This window comes from Leptonychotes weddellii, chromosome 8 (assembly GCF_054177405.1).
Source record: "Leptonychotes weddellii isolate Sample4059 chromosome 8, ASM5417740v2, whole genome shotgun sequence".
NCBI classification, from domain to species: domain Eukaryota; kingdom Metazoa; phylum Chordata; class Mammalia; order Carnivora; family Phocidae; genus Leptonychotes; species Leptonychotes weddellii.
Window position 1 is genome coordinate 105,416,442 of NC_138376.1, and position 18,623 is coordinate 105,435,064.

Genomic DNA, 18,623 nt, shown 5'->3' on the forward strand with positions numbered 1-18,623 from the left:
AAACCCTGGCCAAGTCTGTAATTTTAAAGTAGCGCGAAAACTGAACTGTGTCTGGCTTTTAGCTGTGACCTCGGCTGAGCGAACCCCTTTGCTGCTGCTGGGTTTCCGTGTCCGGGCGTTACTTTCCAGGGAACGAAATTCAGATCGAAGGGTCACAGAAGCCTTGTGCCCGGAGAAAATAATTTCCTACTTTCCTTAGCCAGATAGAAAGTAAACAGTTCTCAAGTCCTGCAGGGCCCCCGGGAGGTAAGAGGTAGGGGTTGTCCCGCTCCCCAAAGCCGCCAACGACAGCCCCGCAGGCTGCGGTCGGTTCCCGGGATTCCAGAGAAAGCTACACCTAGTCTCTGCGCGGTCTTGGCCCCCGGGTTCCTGCCCCCGCTACGCCCTCCCTCCACTGCCAACGCCCCCCGCCCCCCGCACCTCCCAGCGTAGCCAGTCGCTCCCTGCCCACCCGTGGTGCACCTTCGCCCCCGTGGGATCCCCCAGATCGGTGGAGGGTTCTCCCTCCAGAGACTTAGCTTCTGCTTTTATGCTTATTTCACATCTTTGCCCCACTTGAAACGTGTGCCCCTGCCTCCGCCCCCAGGCTCCGCAGTCCGGCGAGGCCAAGGAGCGCCCCCCCCCCCAAACTCCCCCAGAGCCACGCGAGTCATCCCAGGTCCCTCCCTGGAAGGCGCACGGACTGGAGAGCGCGCTGGCGGCCACGGGAAGAGGCCAGGCTTGGCGCCCTAAAGCACGCTGGGGTTGGTGTCCTGGGGCCGTGGGTTTCTTCAATGTGGGGGTGCCGGCGCGGGAGCATCAGGGAGCCCCGCAGCCGGCTGGCACCGACTTTTTCCCCTTTCCTGGCCGGCAGCTGGACAAGGTCCCGCGGCTGCGCCCGTAGGGACGGCGGATAGAAAAGCCGCTGAAGCTCGGGGAGGGAAGGGAAGGGTTGGGGCTGAGGGTGCTGTCACTTGTTGCGGCTAATAAGCTCGACCCTGGAGCGCTGTTGTTTCTACCATCTTTAGCTGTGCCCGAGATCCCGCAACCCGCGCCCCTGGGCTCGGCGTTGGAGAGAAGAGGCCAGCGGGAGTAGCTGGCCTGGCCGGAGGAGAGGGGGCGGCGCCCGGAGAGCCCGCCCGCATGGGCGCTGGACTGCCGGAGAGGTGCGAGTCGGGTCCCGCTAGCGGCAGCTGCCCGGGCTTCCAGGAGCAGAGCGTCCGCCCTGGCTGGGAAACCGCGCGGGACACAACCCATTGCAGCTCGTCACATACTTACAGATCGCTGTCGCTAGGTTTCCCGCCACTCCTCTCAGACCAGCCCCCCACCCCTGCCACTTTTCGGAGTCCCCCGCCCTCGTCACTGCCTCCCGGGAGCTGCGGGGCAGTTGGACGCGAAGCGGCGGAGCCGCGAGGACGCCTGGCTGGAGCTGCCCTCTGCAGCGAGCCGGCGCCCCCTGCCCTTCGGCGCGGCGTTGGGCGGGCACCCCCGCAGCCCTCGCTCCGCTGCTCGCGGCTCTCTTCCCGGCTCTCCTTCCGCAGGTCCCGGAGCTCCGCCACCACCGGGTACGGCGCGGCCGGCGCGATGCGGCAGCTGTGCCGGGGCCGCGTGCTGGGCATCTCGGTGGCTATCGCGCACGGGGTCTTCTCTGGCTCCCTCAACATCCTGCTCAAGTTCCTCATCAGCCGCTACCAGTTCTCCTTCCTGACCCTGGTGCAGTGCCTGACCAGCTCCACGGCGGCGCTGAGCCTGGAGCTGCTGCGGCGCCTGGGGCTCATCGCCGTGCCCCCCTTCGGCCTGAACCTGGCGCGCTCCTTCGCGGGGGTCGCAGTGCTCTCCACGCTGCAGTCCAGCCTCACGCTCTGGTCCCTGCGCGGCCTCAGCCTGCCCATGTACGTGGTCTTCAAGCGCTGCCTGCCCCTGGTCACCATGCTCATCGGCGTTCTGGTGCTCAAGAACGGCGCGCCCTCGCCCGGGGTGCTCGCGGCCGTGCTCATCACCACCTGCGGCGCCGCCCTGGCAGGTGAGCGGGACCCGCGCCCACCCCCGGCCCACCCTACCCCACCGGACAGAGACTGCGGGGATCACCTAGTGCAAGGCCCTCACTTCCAGATGGGGAGACTGAGGCAGAGAGAGGTTTGAATGTGGGTGCTCGGCTCGCAAACGGGACTTCTGAGACCACGCCGAGCCTTTCCCAGCGCTCCGACCTCCTCCTTTAGAGCGCACCCCTCCCCCCAGTCCGGGCTTCCGACCCCCGCCCCTGCCTAAACCGGTATCGCCCTCTCCACCTTCCCTTCCCCCTCCACCCGCCTCCCCTCTCCTCCGCCCTGCCTCGCTTCCTTCCTCCAAGAGGGGTGGGGGAGCCGCCTGAGCCTGGGAACTGGAGCCCCCAGGCTGAGTCGAAAGGAGGGGGGCGCTGAACTTCCCTGGGTCACGCGGGGCTGGAGTGGTGGGGGTCGGGGGACAATGGAAACCAAGCTTGAGCCGCGGAGGCTAGTTTGGGTCTCTGGCGCCGCGCGAGGTGCTGAGGGAGCGAGGCAGAGGGGGCCGGATTGAGCCCCACGTGAGGGCCGAGCTTGAAGGACTGAGCCCGAAGGGAGCCGGCGGGAACGGGAAACGGGTCGGGAGAGAGAGGCGTTCGCTCGGCGCCCAGTCCGCCCGGGGTAGAGGACAGTAGCTAGGGATCCCTCTTCCTTCCGGAGCCCCACGGAGAGGGCAAGGGTACAACGAGCCTGGTGACCTCCGTGCCTACCCCGAGGGCATCTGCGCTCTCCCGGGCCTTGGTCTTGGACAGAACTAGCCAGGGTGCCCCGGGGATATGGCAGGGAAGGCGCCTCCGATTATGCCTCGAACTGGGCATTGGCTGAACTTGGCTCTTGCGTTTTATACCCCTGGGCAGAGCTGGGACGCGAACCCTGGCTACTCACCAACCCTACGCGTTGCCCCAGTGAATACCCACCCTCGCCAACCCGGTGTCTTCTCTTTTTCCTTCTTGCCCTGGCTCCGCGGTTCTCCTGGGGCGCTCCAGGAGCCGGCGACCTGACCGGCGACCCCATCGGGTACGTAACGGGCGTGCTGGCCGTTTTGGTGCACGCCGCCTACCTGGTGCTCATCCAGAAGGCCAGCGCCGACACGGAGCACGGGCCGCTCACCGCGCAGTACGTCATCGCGGTGTCGGCCACCCCACTGCTGGTCGTCTGCTCCTTCGCCAGCACCGACTCTATCCACGCCTGGACCTTCCCTGGCTGGAAGGACCCGGCCATGGTCTGCATCTTCGTGGCCTGCATCTTGATCGGCTGCGCCATGAACTTCACCACGCTGCACTGCACCTACATCAACTCGGCGGTGACCACCAGTTTCGTAGGCGTGGTGAAGAGCATCGCCACCATCACAGTGGGCATGGTGGCCTTCAGCGATGTGGAACCCACCTCTCTGTTCATTGCCGGCGTGGTGGTGAACACCCTGGGCTCCATCATTTACTGTGTGGCCAAATTCGTGGAGACCAGAAAGCAAAGCAACTACGAGGACCTAGAGACGCAGCCCCGGGGCGAGGAAGCACGGCCAAGTGGAGATCAGCTGCCATTCGTCATGGAGGAGCTACCCGCGGAGGATGGAAATGGCGGGTCAGCAGGTGGCCCCACTCAGAGGAGTGGGCAAGAGGCGAGGGGCAGCCCCAGCGGAGGCCCGCAGGTGGCTAGGAGTTCGCAGAACACAGATGGCCCCGCGGAAGTGAGCAAGAGGTCATTGAAGGATGCTTACCTGGAAGTGTGGAGGTTAGTTAGGGGAACCAAGTATATGAAAAAGGATTATTTGATAGAAAATGAGGAGTTACCCAGTCCTTGAAAAGGAAATGCATGTATGTATATATGTACATACACTTATTTTGTATGTTAGAGATACCATATTTTAATGAGGGGCCGCACAATTTTATCCTTTGAGGAGTGGGGAAGGGAAGCAAAGAAGGAAGCTGAAAGGGACTGACAGCAACAGCGTGAGCACCTGTGTGAATTATTTAGTGTGAGTTTACCTGAGGCATCACAGAGACAAACAAGCGTGAAGCTTAAGGAAGGAACGCAGTGGTTCTGACTGCAGACTCCTGGCACATGAATTTTATGTCTTTATAACCATAACCAAATACCTGCATGTACTTAGAGTTCCTCAACCCACCCCCTCGGAAGATGGAGTATAGACGGGATGCCCACAGTGAATAAGCTCAAAGAGGACATACCCAGACACGTCTTCAGTGATAGCTAGAACTACAGGTTTTATGGCCAGTTGAGCAAGAGTGTATTATTGAAATAATACATATACATCTATATATACTGAATTGATGTTTACTGTTTATCATCATCTGAAATATCATGTTTACTCTAATCTTTCTTCACTTTTTAAAAAAATAAGTACTCTATTATTCTATTATATATTGGTAGAAAATGTTAAAGCTATTTTGAATATATGAGTTCTTAGCTTTAAGCCTGAAGTTAAAAGTTGGCTTTTAGTAATTATAAAACTATTTCAAAGGTTGTTTGGGTTCATTGCCTCATAATATTTATTACTGAATCCCATAACCTTTTGAAAAGCCAGTTTTACTGTGTCCAATATTCTTTCAAGCAAATGCAAAGGCTGAACAATAATTCGGTATTAACTGAAGCCCAAACAGAAGTGAGTCCATCCAGTTAAGCTTGCTCTTTCGAGTCACACTGCACATCCCAAACCCTGTTACAAAACAGTAACTGCAATATTCACTCTATGATATTTTTCTATCTTACATTTGTCAAAATAAAGTTATGAGTCTATCTGCTAAAAGATACAGTGTTATAAATTTGTTTCAGGCACATTTATGTTCTGTTGTTGCTGGGTAGCTTGCCTTAGTCTTCAATGTGTGATGTCCCGTATCTGCTATGTAGGGGCCACCGCATAGAGAAGTTCTTAAATTAGCAGGGCAGTTTACTTTAAAACAACAACAATAACAACCACAAGAACATTCCCATTTTCCAGTCAAGGAAACCGTTATAAAGTAAAATAAAATGGCTGCCTCACGCTGCGCTATGAAAGCCATCACCGCTGACGTCAGTTAACATGGAGCCTGAGATGTAATGGGAGAGTGCATGCAGAGGGCCGTCTTTCTTTCAGCCCCCTCCAGAGAGGTAATTTGAGAGAAGGCACTTTTATTATTTTTATTATTTTATTATTATTGCCAGCATGTTCTGGAGACTCTCAGATGGTAGTATCCTGTATTTTTCTTTATTTTTCAAAAAACGAAACAAAACAAAAAGCAGAGTCAAAAATGGATGTTTCGGCTTCATCAGGTTGGCCCTACAGGCTGGTGAGCAAGGGTCGATGTGGCGGTTTGGGATTGGTGCTGGGTTCCTGGTGGTCACAGGCAGTCCATTGTTTCCACAGGTACCTCTCCAAGCCATTGGAGATGTAGGAGCCCTTGAGTGTCTGCAGTTAAAAATGGTTGGCTAGGGTTAGAATGACTTCCTTAAAAATAAGAATTAATTTTGATGTCAACATGCGAGGAGACCACATCCTGTTGCACCTCTGTGAGGCAGAGAATGAAAAGCAGCAAAGTTGAATGGACAGCATGGTTGTTTTTCACTGAAAAAATTCCTTTTGGGCCAAAACTGTGGCTTTACATTTACTGCAAGAAGATGAACTCTTTCCTCTCTCTGTAGAGACACTATATCAGTTAGAGTTCTCCAGAGAAACAGGACCAAGAAGATGTGTATATACATATATACACACAGGACCAAGAAGATTATATCTATCATATCTATCTATCATCTGTCTCAGAGAGAGATTAGGGAGTTGGCAATTGTGGGGGTTGGCAAGTCTAAAATCTGTAGGGCAGGTTGGCAGGTGGGAAACTCAGGTAGGGTTTTTATGTTGCAGTCTTGAGGCAGAATTGCTGCTTCTGCAAACCTGAGTCTTTGCGCTGCAGGCCTTCCACTGATTAGACAAGGCTCACTCACATTCTGGAGGGTTTTCTCCTTTATTCAAAATCTATGGATTGTAACTATTAATCACATCTAAAAAACGTCTTCACAGCAGTAACTAAACTACTGTCTGAGCAAACACCTGGGCACCACAGCCTGGCCAGGTTGTCACATAAAAGTGACCATCACAGGCACTTATGGTAGGAGGGGACAGTGGGGAGTGTGCAAGGATGGGAAAACCCAGGAAGATCAAAAGTGTTCTGTCACATCCATTGGTTTGGGCCAAGCTTGGGAGTCTCTACGTGGATGAAGAAAGTGAGTCATAAGGCAGGGCAGAATGTGAGTCAGTGCCTGGAGCTCAGCCACAGCAGGGCATGAGCAGGTGGCAGGCCTTGCCTGGCTTCTGAGTCCTTCTTCTATTGACAGTAGCACTTCGGCCCACCTACAAACTCAGGTCCACTCTGACCTTCGGGCTCTGCCAAGGCCTTGAGTCAGGAATGAAGCTTCTGAGGCACTCCAGGATATCACGGTGGGAGGGACTCAACTGGAAGTCACCACTGTTGCTTGACTGACCTGGTGTTTGTGCCCCATTTCAGACGATGTGGAGTCTCCTTTTCTCGGAGATCATGCCCTCACCTTGCATGTAATTGGGCATCTTGTCCCTGCCTTCACAATCTGTTCCTCTATCAATTCTTCACACACTCACTTGCCATTTCTTGACTGGAATCTGTCTGTGGAACACAGCATGATGTCAGTCAGACCTTCTCAGTGCTCCCCCTGCTGTTGGCCTTGTCCCCTAAATGCCGTCTAGCCCTCTATTATTAATTGAGGCATAGATCGTCCAAAACACTGGGGGAGTCATTGCCCAGAATGTGCAGGTGAGAGTGGGTGTGTGTGCTACTGGGGGTGGTGGAGCCGAGCTCAAGCAGTGGCCTAAACTTCTGCAAGATTAGCCATCCTGCAAAGGTGGTCACGTGTTATCAGAGGGCCTAGTCGTCTGTGTGATGAATAGCAATACTTCATGCAGACAAAGCTGGGTAAAACTTGGAAGTTCTCAACTGACTGATGACTTATTTTGCACTTTAGTTTGGGAAGTTTCTATTGACCTCTCTTCAAGCTCACTGATTCTTTTGGGGGGCGTGTCCAGTCTACCGATGAGCCCATCAAAGTCAATCTTCATTTCTTTTTTTTTAAGATTTTATTTATTTATCTGTCAGAAAGGGAGCGAGAGAGAGAGAGCACTAACATAAGCAGGGGGAGTGGCGGGCAGAGGGAGAAGCAGACTCCCCGCTGAGCAGGGAGCCCAATGCCGGACTCGATCCCAGGACCCTGGGATCATGACCTGAGCCGAAGACAGACACTTAACCAACTGAGCCACTCAGGCGCCCAGCAAAGGCTTTTATTTATTTTTAAAGATTTTTATTTATTTATTTGACAAGAGAGAGACACAGCGAGAGAAGGAACACAAGCAGGGGGAGTGGGAGAGGGAGAAGCAGGCTTCCCGCTGAGCAGGGAGTCCAATGCGGGACTCGATCCCAGGACCCTGGGATCATGACCTGAGCCGAAGGCAGACGCTTAACCCACTGAGCCACACAAGTGCCCCTCATTCTTCATTTCTGTCACAATGTTTGGTTTTTTGAAACTCCTAGAATTTCCTTTTGATTCTAAGAGTTTCCATCTCTCTGCTGAACTTACCCATCTACTCTCGCATGTTGTCTACTTTTACCGTTAGCTCCATTAGCACATTAATCATAGTTATTTTAAATTCCCTGTCTAATCATTCCAAAGCCTGTGTCGTATCTGAGTCTGGTTCTGATGCTTGCTTTGTCTAGTGAGACAGGTTTTGTCCTTGGCTGTTTAACTTGCCTTATAATTTTTTTTTTTTTGAAAGCCAGAGGAGGTATGGGATAAGAGGACCTGAGGTCAATCAGCTTCTAGTGTGAGATTTCATGTTCATATATGTACAAGGTGCTCTGTTTAATGTTTGCTGAAACCGTGGGTGTCAGAGGCTTTAAATTCTTCTAGTGTCCTTGCTTTTATCTTCTTGTTGTCTTTGGGCTTCCTCCTAAGATAGACTCTGATGCTTCTCAGAGCTTTTGGCTGTAATTCACCCTTATTATACTGGAGACTTGTTGGTGTGCTGGTAAATGGTAGGGGAGGGAAATTGTTCTACAGTCTTAGTGTTCTTCACTTCTGCATAACAGAAATTTCTTCCACTTCTGGGTTTTATCCTCCCATGTTCCTACTATGAAACCCATAACTTTCATGTTAACCTCCAAGGAATAATTGCTGACCTGATTCATTTGTTACCTCCATCTCTAGATACCACAGTCGGTCTGCCAGGCTAGACTTCATTATAGCATCTGGTACCTTCTCCCTGGCCACACCCCCCTCACCACCCTTTCCACACATAACAAGTACTTCTGATTCTGGGTATATTCCTCTCTGAATCTGTTCTCTCCTGTTTCCGAGAGAAAATAGCAGGGTTTGGAAGAAAGCTGGTGAGCAGAACAGAGTAGAACGTAGAATAGCAGGATGCACAGCTAATAAAATGAGCCCCCAAATCTCCCATGGGGAACCATCCCCTCCTGACTTCTGGTTCATGTAATTCAGATAGTGTTGACCCCATCCTTCTACCCTCAGTGTGTGACTCCAGCCAATCCAACCAAAGCATTTCCTCCACTTGGAAGCACAATTAGTTCAGGATGGTCATGGGACCTGGTCAGAGTTGATGAAGTGCACGGATACTTTTGGCAAGACTTAAGTATGTTTTTTTCTTACTGGACTTGAACCTAGGAGTATGGAGTGGAATGGGGCCAGATGGGCTGTTACCATCTCACCACAAGGAAAAGATACAATGGAAAGGAAACAGTACAGAGAGTCCAAGTGGACCGGAGAGGTAGAAAGAGATAGAGAGAAACAGTTTTGGTGACCCCACATGGCCCTGAAATTAAGGTTTCACTTAGGTTAGCACTATCCTTCAGATTGTCGGTTCCATGCAATAAAGCCTTTTGTTGCTGTCATTGTTTGCTTATGTCATTTCAAGTTGGGATTTTTGCCATTTGCAACCTAAAGAGTCCCAAGTGACACAAGCATAAATTAACGGTTCTCAGCCAACAGAGAGAGTAAGGACCAAGAGAGGTTTTTTGTTGGTTGGTTTTGTTTTTGTTTTTGATTTTTCACCGCACAATCCATGATGCCCTGCACTCCACTAAGGATTAGAAATGTCTCCATGATCTCTTGCAAATGACCCTCTAGCATGCGCGTATCCCCCATGGTCTTAAACCACCCATGCTTAGTTAGATCCACCAGTCTTTCTCTTCAGTTTACAATTCAGTTGATTCCCATATTCATGCTTCACAAATTCACTGGATATTGGAAGAATTCGTGTACTGCATACTGTTACAAATACTACTACTGGATGCCTTTATTATAGCACTTACTATTTGCTAGGTGAGGTTCTAAGTGTTTACAAGTACTAATTCACTTAATTTGCACAATATGCTTAGAGGTTGGCATTAATATTATCCCAATCATACAAAGGGGTGAACTGAGGCATGGAGATGCTGAGTAACTTGCCCTGATCTCAAAGCTGGTAACCTGTAGATCTGGGTTCGCATGTGAACCCAGGCAGTCTGGTCCAGTGCCCATAAGTTTCATGCCATGCTCTTCCCAGTGAGAAGTGCTCAGTCTGACACCACAAGGCTGGCCATGCTGGGAGCGGTGGTGAGCAGCTACAGTGTTGATTGACCCTGCAGCTCAGTGGGGATCCTGACTCCATCCCTAATTCTTTCCTGCTGTCCTCCAAAAGGAAAAAGATATAATTTTATTTCTAGAACAACCTATATGTGTATGTATAAATCATTTTCTGTTTGTGAGCACTAAGGGACCCAGAGAGCCACTGAAAAGCAGAGTAAAGAAAGGGGCCCCATTGCTATTATAACAAAGAATCCCCAGGCTATCCAGCCTTTTGGATCAATTTCTCTCTTAATATTCAAATAAAATCACTTATTCCTCACCTTATATATAACCGTGGGAAGTAAAGCCCTTCAGTAGTGTTTCTGAGGAGTCATTGAACATGCTCAGTGCGGCTGATTACTTCTTGCTCCCAGTTGCTGTATGGATCACTTTAAAAAAATCCAAGCAAACAGCTTTATGGAAATGTAATTTACATACCATAAAATTTGCTCGTTTTAAGTGTACAATAGTCTTTAGTATGTTTCTAGAATCGTACAACTGTTACCATTAGAACATTTTCATCATTCCAAAAAGAAATCCTGTACCCATTAGAAGTCACTAGCCATTCCTCCCCAGGCCCCTCCAGCCCCTGGCAATGCCAAATCTACTTGCAGCCTCTGTGGATTTGCCTGTTCTGGAAGGGTGCTTCTTGCTAGCCTGAGAGTGTTTCTTCAGACTGCTTTTCTTCACCAGCTCCCATGCTCCTGTTTTTACACAGGTATGGCTAATATGAAGTTGACATTGAGATTCAGTTGACAAGATTTACTGAATGCTTGATGCTACTTATCATAAGGGCATTTCAGTGTAAAAAGGAACATGTGAAAGTCACTATCAGAGGTCCCTGCTCTTGGAGTCTCTGAGTGTCCCTCTCTCTCCTGGGGCTGCTACGGGCTGTGCTGTGACGGGGCCCTCCCCTCTCAGAACAGCCCCTTTTCCCAGAGGAAAGGACTTAAGTCCCCCAGTTCCTTGTTTTCACAATATTTTTCTCAAGGAGTAACCAGAAGCACAATAACACTGTTCTATAAAATAAAAAAGCAATCACTCTCCCATATGATTCTTCACCACTTCTTAGAACATAGAAAAGCCAGTTATTAGAACATCCTCCCTCTCCTGTTCCACTCCAGGGAGAGAGGGAGAGGGAGAAAGTTATTCTGGAAAACTTTATAACTAAGGCAAAGTTGGTTGCCTGCCTTCCCCCGTTCTTCCTTCACAGAGAACTCTGAATTTGTTCAGATGAAAGCAGCAGTGTGCTCAGGGAAGGTGGGCCAGCCCCCTAGCAGATTAATCATCATTTTTAAAAAACCATCATGGTGGACTCACATCTCTTTGCCAATCACTGGTTCAGGGGTGGGCCTGTGACCCAGCTAGCGAATGAGATGAATAAGTAAGTGTGCTAGCGAAGGATTCTGGGCAAGTTCTCCATAGGATGAAACTCCCTTTATCCTGCCTTTCATGCAGTTGGTGAAGATGTAATGTCTGAAAGGTAGTCATTTTGCAACCAGAGAGGACACAGTCTTAAGGATGAAGGGCAATATGCTGAGGAACCAACAAGATGAGGGAAAGAAGGGCACCTGGGTGGCTCAGTCGGTTAAGTGCCCGACTCTCGATTTCTGCTCAGGTCATGATCTCAGAGTCCTGGGATCAAGTCCTGCGTTGGGCTCCACACTCATTGGGGAGTCTGCTTGAAGTTCTCTCCTTCTATCCCTACCCCCTCCACGTGCTCTCTCTCTCTCCAAAATAAATAAATAAATCTTAAGAAAAAAAAAAAAAAAAGAATGAGGAAAGAGCCTGTTCACTGATGCCTTCATTTTACTGCTGAATTAACAACACTGGAACTGCTCATGTCCACACTTCTTGTTATAGGAGAGAAAAAATTCCTATTCTAAAGTTACTTTTAGTCGAACATTCTTTTTCTTTCAATCAAAAGCTTCCCAACTGATATAATATCAATTTGATAATTAATTTTGCTTCAAAAAGAAAATAGACTTCTTTGTTCCCATTTTCATCCCTCCATCTATCCATTATCTATGCATTGACTCAACAAACATGTGTTAAGGATATATTACACACCAAGTTCTCAACAGTCTCTTTCCTCTTTTTAATATTTCTGTATAATAAATGTAATTAGTGGTTTTACATACATGAAGAATTACGTCCAAAAGGGCTCGTTTGGTGATAAAGACGCACTGAACATTCCTTGAAAGGGCAATACAAACCCTAAAGATTATCTTCTGAAGTTTACCTGATAGACCAAACTGGGCAATGCTTCCCATAGTCACCAAAATTTTAAAAATGAACCAGAAACCCCATACAAATGGTTAAAAGATATCAAAAGAAAGTTTTTAGCAAAGGAGATCAAATGGCTCTTCTACGCATGAGAAGATCCTGAATCTCATTTAAATAGGAGAAAAACAAACTAAAGAGCAATGAAAATACGGTTGTCATGAGGGTGTAGGGAAACTGACACAGTGTCAGGTGGCTCATGAATGGGCGTGTCGCTATGACCTCTGTAGTGAACAGAGCACTTGCTATGGACTAAATGTGTGTGGGTCCCCCCTGCCCCTATTCATATGAAATCCTAACCCCCAATGTGATGTTGGTGGGCGATTGGGACTTTTGGGAAATAATTAGGTCATGAGGGTGAGGCCTTCAGAAGTGGGATTAGTGCCTTTATAAGAAGAGGCAAGTGAGCTAGCCTCCTCCCTCTGCTCACTGCGGTGTGAGGATACAAAAAGGTGACGGCCATTTGCAAACCAGGAATTGAGCTCATGCCAGCAACTGGATCTGCCAACCGACCTTGATCTTGGACTTCCAGCCTCCAGAATTGTGAAAGTTTTCTGTTGTTTGTAAACTACCCAATCTGTGGTATTTCATTATGACAGCCCAAGCAGACTAAGACGGAGTTTTAGATATATATCTTCAGGGGGAACTGCAGTTTTCCCCATGCATCCCTTCTCCCTTCTTCCTCTCAGTACTGGAGTGCCCTCTGCTTTAGCTGCGCACCTGTTGCTGACCTTGGACTACTCTCCCATCTCTCTGCAGTCAGCTGCAGCCAATGGAAAGTGAAGGGAATGGATGTGGACAATGCTCATATCACTTGGTTACAAGAAACTTGCTTGTTGATGGAAAAGTTTTGGAGTAGATTGTAGTGATGGTTGCACAAAAGTGTGAATGCGATTAGTGCCATTGAACTTTACTTAAAAAGTGATAAAATGGCATTTTTATGTTGTATATACATGTCTCAGTCTGCTCAGGCTGCTCTAACAAAATACCACGGCAGTGGCTTAAATAGCAAACATGTATTTCTCAGTCCTGGAGGCTGCAAGTCCCAGATCAAAGTGCCAGCAAGATGAAACCCACTTGCTGGCCTGTAGACAGTCACCTTCTCACTGTGTCCTTACAAGGCTGAGAGAGAGAGGGACTCTTCATTCCTGTATATGGGTACTGATCCCACTTGGGGCCTCCACCCATGACAAATCCAATCACCTCCCAAAAATCCCACCTCCAAACATTACTACATCGGGGATTAAGATCTCAACATACAAATTTTGGGAAGACAATTTCAGTTCATAGCAATATAGTTTATCATGATTTTAAACATTAATAATGAATAATGAATTATACCAAAATCCATTGAGATGTGCACTAAATGGGTGAATTTTATGGCATGTGAATTATATCGTAAAAAAGCTATTTTAAAAAAGTAAAAAGAAACCTGTTTGTCCTTTCCTTCCTCTCTTTCCAGCCTCACGACTCCACCGTGGATGTGGTACTAACCCAGCTATGACAAAACTCAGGGGTGTCAGGGCACATGCAGAAGAGAACGAGGGCGCTGAGTAGTACTGTGAGTGAGGCTTTCTGCCACCACAGCCCTCCCTTGCTTTCAGACTAGTGCAAGAGACTACCCTTGTTTGTTGAGCTTTTGTACTCCGAGTTCTTTGTAGTTTAGCAGCTTAGCCAGTATTCTAACCAAAACACTGCCCCCTCACTTCACACGTGGAGAAAGACAATGATTTTGAAAAACAAGGGACAAGGATTGACGGCCTCTTCCCACTCTCTTTCTTCCACTTCTTCCTCCCTCCTCCTGACCAACACTCAGCTTCTAACCAGTGATGCCCCAGGATTCCACATGTCCTGTACCTGCTCTGTAACTTCACTCTTAATTTACAGAACTGCTGAAGGCACAGAACTGTATATAAGAATAAACTACACTATTCAATTTTTTTTATTGATTTCATTAAGAGCTGAGAGCGTTTCCATGAGGACAATATTCTATAGCAGATCTCAAATAAAAATTTGTTTGTGGTTTATGCCAACAGTCAATTTATAATATCAGCTATGTTCAAAAGGGCAAAAACAATTTTTTCCTAGCTATCTGAGTAATGCCTAGTTGTCATTTGTTTCTTTTATTGCACTAGAGAAAAGATTTTAGAACATGAAAGGAAAAGGAAAGAAGCCATCATTTTCATGAAATCCCTCCTTTATATTGTAAACTAATTCAGTAGATCTTTGAGGCTTGCAAAATGTAACAATGGATTAACCTCAGTGATACGTTCTGGAAACAGTTCATGAAATAAACTTGATGCAACAGAAAGAACAATTACTTACTAGCAAAGGGCAGGTGGTTGATTTTGTCCCACCACATGATAGAATTCTAAATGTGTTTGATCCATTCCTGCCCCTGCATCAACCTTCTCTTTGGTATGATAGGAGAGAGAAAGCTTGACTTTAATCATTTGATGCCAAGGTACCCAGTTGAAAAATTGAAAAACCCAGTCATCTTGATGTTTTTGTGCCTTGATGTAGAGCACCTAATTTAGAGTTATCTGGACAGTGGACCATTTTTTTTTTCTTTTTGTTTGGTTATTTGGCTTATATTTATATATATACAAAGCCATATATCTATATCTATATATATAGAGAGAGTGTGTTTTCTGGTATCAAAGATCTCTTAATGAATAAGAGGCACTATTGGTTTTGGGGCTGGCTTTCCATGTAATGATGATGAGTCTAGAGTGCTAATCTATTGTGTGATATAATAAAATGCCACCAGTTATAAATCTCTGCTGTATAGCACCCCTGTCTTGGATTAGTGGGAGTTCATACTGCAAATCAGAAGTCCTGGATGTCTGTAGAGTGCTTTCAGACTGACTGCCCAATTCTCCGGAGGGCTACCATTCTCTCTCACCAATAATTTCTGGGCCCAGTTACCCTTAAACAGCCCATAATAAGCAACCCAACTTAAATTGCCAGTTCCCTATTTTTCTTTAAGGAATAGCATTCAATTTTCAAATGAATTGGGTAGGCAAATAGGGAAAAGTTTTATATTTTGCAATTCACCTAGTGGCTATCTTCCAAAATCTGCAATATATTTTACAAGTGTTATTACCAACTTGGTGAGTGGCCATTTCCATAGGCATTTACTGTCATTGCAATGATATAAGGGAAATTCACACTGCCTAATATTACCTAAGCCTTCCTGAGTGCTGCTTTAATCATAGGATGGCACCACCTCTTTCATTGGCTTAATTGACTTTGTGGGCAAGTACCATCCCCTTCAATTCCATAGCTATAGGGAGAGATGATTGCCGAAAGGGAGACAGTAGACCAGATAGCTCACTGCACAAAGGTAGGCATTCTGCTGCTTATCTGTCCTCCTCCTTCCCTCTGCCCAACATGGCGCCTGCAACATGGACTAGCACTTAGTAAATACTTTTTGACTGACTGACAGAAGAAATCAGTCATGAAATCAAAGTATAACTTCAGTTTTCTCATTCAATTGGAAACTACAGTGGATTATAAGCTTCTTTTAAGATGGGCTGATAGGTAAGCCTCATTTCCCTACAGTGCCCTTCTTGGAAAATAAAATGCTGCAAATTGAATCTGCCAGATAAGGAATAAAAGGCAGAGAGGCCGGATGGCTTGGGTGTAGGCTGTTCGGAAGTCTACTGGCCTAGGACAAGAGCTCTTACGCGGCACTCTTGGTGCCTCCGGGCTCCATGCAGTCAGGTTTTAGGAGACTTGCTCTGCTCAATCCAATAAAAATGTTCATAAAGAAACTTTCTTCTCTGTGTTTTTTTTTGGCTAGGATGCTTGCCTTGAAAAATAATATAGAACATTGTTAACAATTCAGACAGGGAAAGTAGAAATAGGTCAGACAAAAAATGGAGGGTGAAGTTGTCCTGCCCTTTCTTTAATCTTTTGAACAGTGTTTGAAAGAGCTCTTGGCAGATGAACAAATTTGTTCTGTATTGTGGAGTTAATATCTGTGCCAGGATTTCTGTCATCCCTCTGGGGGTGGTGATCAATATAACTAATAAATAGCAAATGACTAGATGAAGCCCACTGGAGGCCAGCCGTCTCCCTGATGGGGTCTTATAATAGAAGACAGCCTGGGATATTAGTCACACTGAGTTTGGAGAAATGTGGGTCTTAATCGAACAGTTAGCAGCTACTAAGTTAGCACTGAGTTATCTTAGTGAAGCTAGGCAACAGATAAAGGTAACACTAAGGAAAAGAGACAGCAAGAAAGTGAACCAAGTGAATCAGGGAAGAAGGAGCAATAGAAGAGGGTGAATGAGCAGAAAACCCTTTTTAGACTAATTTTTAGAACAGTTTTAGGTTCACAGTGAAACCGAGAGGAAGTTATGGAGATTTCTTAAGTACCCCCTTGAATCCCCACAGGCACGGCCTTCCCCATTATCAACACCCCCACCAGGCATACAGATGTTACAATTGATGATCCTACACTGACACATCATTATCACCCAAAGTCCATAGCTTACACTGGGGTTCACTATTAGTCGTTCAACATTTTGTGGGTTTGTACAAACGTATAAGGACAGGTGTCCATCATTATGGTATCATACAGAGTATTCTCATGGCCCTAAAAATCCTCTGTGCTCTCTCTATCCATCCCTCTCCCTCCCAACCCACAACCTCTGGCAACCACTGATCTTTTTAATTGTCTCTTAGTTTTACCTTTTCCAGAATGTCATATTATTGGAATCATAGAGTATGTAGTCCCTGCAGATTGGCTTCTTTCACTTAGTTATACACATTTAAGTTTCCATGTCTTTTCGTGGCTTGATAGCTCATTTCTTTTTAGTGCTGAATAATATTCCATTGTCTGGCTGTACCAGTTTATCCATCACCTACTGAAGGACATCTTGGTTGTTTCTAAATTTTGGCAGTATGAATAAAGCAGTTATAAACATCTTTGCGTAGGTTTTGGTGTGGACACAAGCTTTCAACTTCTTTGGGTAAATACCAAGCAGTGCAGTTGCTGGATTGTGTGCTAAGAGTATGTTTATTTTTATAAGAAACTGCTGAATTACCTTCCAAAGGGGCTGTAGCATTTTGGATTTCCGCTAGCAATATTTGAGTGTTTCTGTCATCCACATCCTTGCCAGCATTTGGTGTTGTCAGCGTCCTAGATTTTGGCCATTCTAATAGGTGTGTAGTGGCATCTCATTTTTTTTTTTTTTTAAAGATTTTATTTATTTATTTCAGAGAGAGAGAATGAGAGAGAGCACATGAGAGGGGGGAGGGGCAGAGGGAGAAGCAGACTCCCTGCCGAACAGGGAGCCCGATGCGGGACTCGATCCCGGGACTCCAGGATCATGACCTGAGCTGAAGGCAGTCGCTTAACCAACTGAGCCACCCAGGCGCCCGTGGCATCTCATTTTAATATGCATTTCCCTGATGACATATTATGAGGAGTATCTTTTCATATGCTTATTTTCCATCTGCATATCTTCTTTGGTGTCTGTCAAGGTCTTTAGTCTATTTTTTAATGGGGTTGTTTTCTTATTGTTGAGAAGGAGGACTTTTTTTTTAAGGACCACAGAAGACCTTGTTGGGTTGGGAGTGAACCAGGGACCCCCAAAGATGTCTAAGATACATACATAGTAGGGGTATCAGTGTTATGTGGCATGTCTCCAGAGCTAACACAATCTAAGTCACACCCAAGAGAATCTCTGATTAAAATACAATGACAAAGAGAAAAATATGTAGTCACTAACTCAAATGCAAGGGGAAAAGGTGCATATGGCTAAGGATGTTATTTAAGAATCCAGGAGAAGTTCTGGGTGCAGGAAGATTCCTTTTTTTTTTTTTTTTTTTGAGATTTTGTTTATTTGCAAGAGAGAGAGAGCATGAGATGGGGGCAGTGTAGGGAGAGTTGGCCTCAGTTTCCTCTTTGAAAATTGGGATGACCAAAGAGCTTCAGAATAAGGCTGTTTTGTTTGTTTTAAGAATAATGAGTATACCTCTGTTAATTTTTTAAAGCTTAATATATGAAAACATGACTAACAAAACAAATAAATAATTTGCTTTATAGGAGTGTTCTTAACATGGTTTCTTTAGGTGGAGAGTTACCGTAACTGAAAAGCCTGTCCAACTGCCTCAAGCCTGTCCTAGAAGGGTCTACTTCCACACCTGTTATGGGACTTTCACCCTATGTTGTATTTTTATCTATGTTTGTGTCCCCACTAGACTGAGCTGCCATAGAGCAAGGCTGGGGTTGTTCATCTTTGTATTTCTAGGGACTATGACTTCTAGTACCTAGTGGGCATTTAGTAAGTGCTTGCTCAATGCATGAATCCCCTCTGGTGCAGTGAAAAGATTTTATTTATTTATCAGAGAGACAGAGAGAGAGCACAAGCAGGGGGAGCTGCAGAGGGAGAGGGAGAAGCAGGCTCTCCACTGGGCAGGGAGCCTGATGTGGGGGCTTAATACCAGGACTCTGGGATCATGACCTGAACCAAAGGCAGACGCTTAACCGACTGAGCCACCCAGGCACCCTGCAACTATTTGTTTAAACCAAACTAAATTTCAACAACACATTTATCATGAAAATCAGAGAAACACCTGTAATGAAGAAATTCACAGACCCTTTAATAGCAGGCCTTGAAAAAAGGTAATGCGCTGAAAATCCTTCCTGAACTTCCTGCTATTGTACTGTTG

General features: G+C 46.8%; 1 protein-coding gene across 1 annotated transcript; it reads left to right on the top strand.

The window, feature by feature from the left end:
• The first annotated feature begins 423 nt into the window (after window positions 1–423).
• SLC35D3 (solute carrier family 35 member D3) lies at window positions 424–4,785 on the top strand. The gene is made up of 3 exons (XM_081829071.1): window positions 424–743; window positions 1,008–2,002; window positions 3,008–4,785. The coding sequence occupies exons 2-3, from the start codon at window positions 1,123–1,125 to the stop codon at window positions 3,820–3,822; spliced, it is 1,695 nt and encodes a 564-aa protein (XP_081685197.1). The 5' UTR covers window positions 424–743; window positions 1,008–1,122; the 3' UTR covers window positions 3,823–4,785.
• Window positions 4,786–18,623: the final 13,838 nt, after the last annotated feature.